The 6,886-nt window shown below is 34.3% G+C and overlaps 1 protein-coding gene across 1 annotated transcript in view; it reads left to right on the top strand.

Annotated features, from left to right (window-relative positions):
- Window positions 1-6,228, top strand: part of LOC129252962 (gelsolin-like) — an 88,454-nt gene extending 82,226 nt beyond the window's left edge. The window contains exon 10 of the mRNA XM_054891163.1: window positions 5,973-6,228. Coding sequence (XP_054747138.1) covers window positions 5,973-6,032 — 60 coding nt within the window. The 3' untranslated portion in view covers window positions 6,033-6,228. The remainder of the gene's footprint in view (window positions 1-5,972) is intronic.
- Window positions 6,229-6,886: the final 658 nt, after the last annotated feature.

The raw sequence follows: 6,886 nt of genomic DNA on the forward strand, positions 1-6,886 counted from the left end.
GCCACCAAGAAAGGTATATTCCAAGGCGAATCATTAAGTGCGTTATGGTTTTGCATATGCTTAAACCTCTTGGCAAATGCGCTAAATGAAACAAGCTATGGATACAGCATCAAAAGCGAAAAGGCCTTCTTCTTTTTAATTGGCGCGATAACCACTTACTTGATTTTGGCCGAGTTTAACAAAGTGCGCCAGTCGTTTCTTTCTCGTGCTAACCGGCGCCAATTGGACACACCAAGTGAAGCCAAGTCCTTCTCCACCTGATCCTTCCAACGCAGAGGAGGCCTTCCTTTTGCTCTGCTACCACCAGCTGATACCGTATCGAATACTTTCAAAGCCGGAGCGTTTGTATACATTCGGATGACATGACCCAGCCTACGTAGCCGCTGGATCTTTATTCGCTGCGCTATGTCTATGTCGTCGTAAAGCTCATACAGCTCATCGTTCCACCGTCTGCGATATTCGTCATTGCCAACGTGCAAAGGTCCAAAAATCTTACGCAGAATCTTTCTCTCGAACACTCCAAGCGTCGCTTCATCGGATGTTGTCATCTTCCAAGCTTCTGCGCCATACGTTAGGACGGGCATGATGAGAGCCTTGTAGAGTGTTAGTTTTGTTCGTCGAGAGAAGACTTTACTGCTCAGTTGCCTACTTAGTCCAAAGTAGCATTTGTTGGCAAGAGAGATTCTATGTAGGAAAGATCACAAAACACAAAATGAACCATCTCCTAAATATGGATGGCATTAAATAATTTGCAGCCACTCAGACACCGCTAAGAGAACTCCTTAAAATAACTGAGACAATAACTGCAGATTTAAAAATGCAATTCGGAATGAGCAAGTGCAAATCACAACACATAGAGAAAGGAAAACGATTAGAAATGCCAATTGAAACGCTGAACGAGAAAACATTAGAAAACATGGAAGCAAACGAGTCACACAAATATTTAGGATTTCAACAGAGTACCAGCAATATGAAAAATGCCTCATTCTAATACTTAAAACACACCTTAACTCTAAAAATATTACCAAAGCTTTGACTACATATGCTATCCCAATACTAACATATTCTTTTGGAATTTTAAAATAGTCGGAAACAGATTTAAATAATATAGAAATAGTGACACGAAAGCACCTAACAAGATATAGAAAATTATATCCTAACTGATGCATACAAAGAATAACCCTACCCTGAACAGAAGGAGGTAGAGGGATCATAGATATTCACAACCTATTATTATAAGCTGCGATTTGATGCCGTTATACTTTTATTGTGCGGTGCCGTGAAGTACCGATGCTAGGCGATTAATTCTTAAGCCCTTAAGCGGTCCCGGTGGTCTAGAGCTCGAAAATTTAGGGCATTTTCAGGAACTTTTCTACAATAAAAAAAATTAAAAACGATATTTAAATTTGTTAGGCTTTTTATTTAATTTCTTTTACATAAAAAAATTTTTAATTTTAATAATAAAAAAATGGCGCTGAAGTTGACCCTCCCGAAAAATTGGACCTGGACGGTGTTGCCCATTTTGGCTCTCCTATTTATCTGAAACACAAAAACAAAGAAATTATTAATCAGTATGACTGTAGCTGTGCACCGTACTATATTAAAATAAAAAAAAAAATTTTGACCAAATAGCACGATTTGGAATTTGATACTCTAAAATTTTCTTTTTTCAGTTTTTTAATTAAAAAAAAACGAAATAATTGAAATAATAATATGATTCAAGTACGGACGATAGTCATTGATGTTGTGAACAACATATTAAAATTTCAGACGATTCGATTGAATAGTTTTTTTTCTTTGACAACCCCAGTTCCAAAAAAATTGTTTGGAGATAATTGAGTTTAAAGTTTTGCGAGTGGCCGCGTGAAGAATCTGACTCTATCAGCTAAAACGGCTGTATAATCGAAAATACTGGGAATATCCTTTCAAAAATTTAACAGTATATTCTTAAAAGCTTTTACTTTCGAAGTATCAAAAAAATCGTTGTTATTTTAATTCTAGACCTATCGAGCGAGCCATTCGCGAGATAGGGCCAGAAGCCATCATTCAGATCTTAGAAAACGAGAAAACGAGAGTTATCCAAATGAATGAAATAGTGTATCATAAACAATGGGAATATTTGCGCTTTCAAATAAACCATTTATATATTGACAAAAATTTATTTTTATAATTTATTTTAGTTTTTAAAACGAACCCTGTACAGAGAAAACTTGTTTTTATTGGAAACTTTTTAGTATTTTTAAACTAGCCGAATTATCCAGTACAAGTATATAAATTTCAAGTATTAAAACCAAACTATAATTAGACGAACAAAATATTTCGGTTTGAAATATCATAATATACGCTCAGACCTGAGAACATTGCACCGGCAGTAGCAGTAGTGCAGGAATAAATTTCTCTTTTTATATTTTGATTTTGCTTTTTCTCCCTAGAATGTCAGTATCTACAGATAAGGATTGAGAGCTTAGAGTAATTTTAAGAAAAATATTTTTTCAATTTTCCCATTTCCATATTCTTAGTGAGCGTAATTATTTAAAAATATTTATTCAAAATTTAGTCCCTTGAAAATTTAATGGTCTTTAAAAAATTGAATTTATGAGTAAATGCAAAATTGAGTATTGTCTATTGTTTCACGTTTGTCTGACATTTTTTTTTGACAACAAAAAATGTTGAGTTTTGTTTCGCAGTGATATCATCTCGAATGAATTCACCTTGGTAATTATTATCAGCGATAAAAAAATGTGAATGATTAAGAAAATGAAAAGTGAAATTAAAGATCACTCCCAAATCAGAAATTTCATTAAGTATGAAAAAGTATGAGATACAGATTAAATGCTTCTTCTTCTTCTTAATTGGCGCGATAGCCGCTTACGCGATTTTGGTCGCGACATACAGCTTATCGTTCCATCGCCTGCGATATTCGCAAAGGTCCAAAAATCTTGCGTAGAATCTTTCTCTCAAACACTCCAAGCGTCGATTCATCGGATGTTGTCATTGTCCACGTTTTTGCGTTAGGACGGGCATGATGAGAGCCTTGAAGAGTGTTAGTTTTGTTCAGACGTTGCGTACTGTTGAATGCAGCTTTGCAGTCGACGAAAAGATGATATGTGATTGATGATTCTCCTTTTATGGGTTCTTTCCAAGATTTGGCGCATTGTGAATATCTAGTCGACTGTGGACTTTCTAGGTCTAAAGCCACACTGATAAGGTCCAATTAGTTGGTTGATGGTGGGCTTCATCCTTTCACACAATACGCTTGCTAGTACCTAATAGGCGATATTTAGAAGACTAATTGCGCGATAATTGGCGCACATTGCAGTATCTCCCTTTTTATGGATTGGGCAGAGTATGCTTTTATCTGACGATATTTTGCATAACAGTTGATGCCTGCACCTTACCAGCTCCTCGCCGCCATGTTTGAATAGCTGAGCAGTCCGTCGGCGCTCGCAGCTTTGTTGTTCTTTAACAGCGCTATTGATATTCTCACCTCGTCATGGTCGGGTAGCGAAACAACAGTTCCGTCGTCAGCGATTGGGGTATCGGGATCTTCACATTCTCTGTGACATGTGCAGCTTTCACCATTTAACAGGTTCGAGAAGTGTTCCCTCCATAATTTAAGATTGCTCTGTACGTCAGTCACCAGATCGCCGTCTTTGTTCTTACAGGAAAACGCCCCGGTCTTAAAACATTCTGTAAGCCGCTAAACTTTCTGGTAGAGTTTTCGGGCGTTTTTCCTATTGGCCAGCATCTCAAGCTCCTCGCACTCTCGTATTTCGGCCTCTCGTTTTTTCTGGCGGATAATACGTCTCTCTTCCTTTTTTAGCTCTTGGTAGTGATCCCACTTGGATCGTGTTGCGCCCGATCGGAGCGTGGCTCTAAATGTCTATACTTAGAAAATTACACATGGGAGCATTTCTTTATATAATACTAGCAATTCCCAGTGGGCTTCACACCACCATACATAAAATGTTTTTTTTATATCGCAAGAAATTTTTCATACTAAGTTTTCTCTATAGAACTCGTAAAATGTTTAAACAGTTGAATTAGTTGATTTTTTTCATTCAACATACTTTCTAAAAATATCACAATAGCCTTTTCTGTACTTTTTTAAAATTTGATTGTGGTGGTCACCTATATACAGGTAAGGTGAAAGAGCCGATAAAAACTTGGAATTAAACTTTGATTCTTTAATTTCCATTTCAATTTTTTACGCTAAATAAATTATGCTAAAATAAATAAAGTTAAAAATGTTTTTCCAGTTCCTTGAATGCTCCAGTTTTTATTATATTTTCGTCCAAAATTAATATTAACATAGTACACTTACAACCACAACAGTACAACAGAAACGCTCATAAGCGGCTGTGTATTTGTTGTTGTTTTTCCCATACAGGCATTTCGTATGAGAGGAAACCATTACTCACATAAAATGTCATAACTCAGGAACGTCTGCACCGATTTCAATCAAACTTCACACAAACCACCTCCTCAAAGATAGAAAAGAACTCTTTTGTATCCATCGGTTCGGCGGTTCTTGAGTTATAAGATTACCAAGGAAATGTAACTTCTTTTTATATATATATATTTAGTTAGAATACTATAGATTCTTATCACGGCATAGCATACCACGACGTTGTTGAGGTCTGATTATTACAGTTTTATAAATTTTTAAGCCGTCTGCATATAAAAGAAACATGGAAACATTTAGATATGTCATTAATAAAAACTACAAAGAACCAAAGGCCCAAAATATAATGGAAGAGGCAATAAAAGAATAAGATAATTAGCCGTAAATCTTTGATGACTTTTTGGATGATTTTCAGGGCAGTGCACTATGGAATGCTGTTTGACGGCAGGCGAATAACGTGGTGAGATTGCTTCCAATAGAAAAATGTGAAAATATTTTTTGTTTTACATCTCGTATTTTTTGTTATGCTTCATATTTAAAAACTTAACAAATCCACTAATTATCTACTAATTGCTCCGTTAACAGAAGATTATAAATTGCTTGTAGATTATACAAATTTAATTGAGCTGTCCAAAGGCATATATGTAGTTTGCTAAGCATTAAATTGTTACACGTACTTATGTATGCACATACAAACATGTGTGCTTAAGTAAATAATATAATTTAATTTGCGATTGAGTGCAGTTTGCGTAGAGCTTTTGAAATCGCCTGCTTTTCGAAGATAAACAAAGCGATTCTGCATGGTAATCACTACATATAAATGGATATTTCTGGTATAATAGAGTTCGCAAATTTCTAGTTAAAAAAATATTATCATCTTTGTTGAATAACAAATATCTATTTTCATTTGTAATAAATACGTTTTTTTTTGCTTCACCATTATTGAAATTGTGAAACACCGTTTATTTTATTTATTTTTTATTTATTCGTTGGAAAAATATGTTCACAAATATTGCGGAAGCATTGCTAAATTATTGGTGTATGAACTAGTTCGGCGTGAATATTTATAAATATGTATGTATGTATGAAAAGAACAATGCCAATAAGTAAACAAAACAAACAAGCAAACGAAAAAAGAAGAAATATATAAATAACTAAAAAAAAGCTCAACACCGCGCACACAAAAGCATACAATTGCTTAAATAGCTAAAATGAAAACTTTGTACTTTCAAATGAATTTTGTACTTTCACATGGTAAACTTTTTTAAAAATTTGCATAGTTTCAATTTGAATTTCATATTCAGCATTTGCTCTTTATAAATATGTTTTATAAATTTAGCTGTGAGCCTCATTTGTAGAATTTTGCGATATTCTTTTATTTTACAATATTTTGCGTATCCATAATTAATTATGATTCTTTTTTTAAAAACATCATGTATTTCATAGTTATGCAGTTTGTAAACGTTATTTAAATTAATTGCCCAATGCTATATGCAAAATAGAATTTATTTACAAAGTCTGCTCGCTTTTACGAATATATTTTATTAATTATTTTTTATCTATACAGACAGTAGTTTCATATGATGAAGTCAAGGAGCAGGTGAAAAAGAACAACGCAAGACTTTAAGCGGCCAATTCGGCATACCACGGAAGCCTCTATGGAGGGAATTCGCGCAAAACGGAAACGACAAGCGTCATAAGCCGGAAGCGTTTGATTTACTTTATATGGAAAGAAATAAAAAAATTATTTATTTTGAAAAAAAAAGTAGTTTTAAAATTAAGGAAACATGTATCTTCTGCTTGCATTTCTATTCTACTATGTAATTATGTGATTAGTGTGTTTTGAATAAATATTTTTCATATGGGAGTGATTCATTTTTCTTCAACAAATTGTTTTTCTACAATCATATCGGGCCGTTTTTGGTTTGTTTAGAATTTGTTTTTTGAACATAAGTCCACATATTTTACAAGGTGGCAAAAATTTAGTCCCCCTAGCTGAAAAATATATAATTTTTGCAAATGGCGTCATACACAAATCACATTTAACACTTCTGAACTTGACAGCTGCATTATACAAACAGATAAGCAAAGGAGCGTGGAATAATTATGCATATTTGCTTGACGCATTTCTTGGTCGCGAAATCTGGCGTTTGGGCGATTTGGCATGGCCAGAAATATCGCTCGATTTAACCATCCCAGACTTTTCTCTTTAGCTTTCTCGTACTTGCAGTCGCGGACTTAAGAGTATACCAACAAGCCAATCGCAGCCGCTTAGGAGAATATTTGACAGTAATGTGAGAAGTGGCGGAAAGTCATATAAAATGCTACAAATGTATATCCACACTGGCTGCAGCCACTGGACAGATATCATTTTTATTTAGTAAAAATGTTTTTAAAAAATGGATGGTTAATTTTGTACCAACTTATAGTTGCTAATAAAAACGCTTATAAATATTTGCAAATATTAGTCTTTGTGTATGC

This window comes from Anastrepha obliqua, chromosome 1 (genome assembly GCF_027943255.1).
Source record: "Anastrepha obliqua isolate idAnaObli1 chromosome 1, idAnaObli1_1.0, whole genome shotgun sequence".
NCBI lineage: Eukaryota > Metazoa > Arthropoda > Insecta > Diptera > Tephritidae > Anastrepha > Anastrepha obliqua.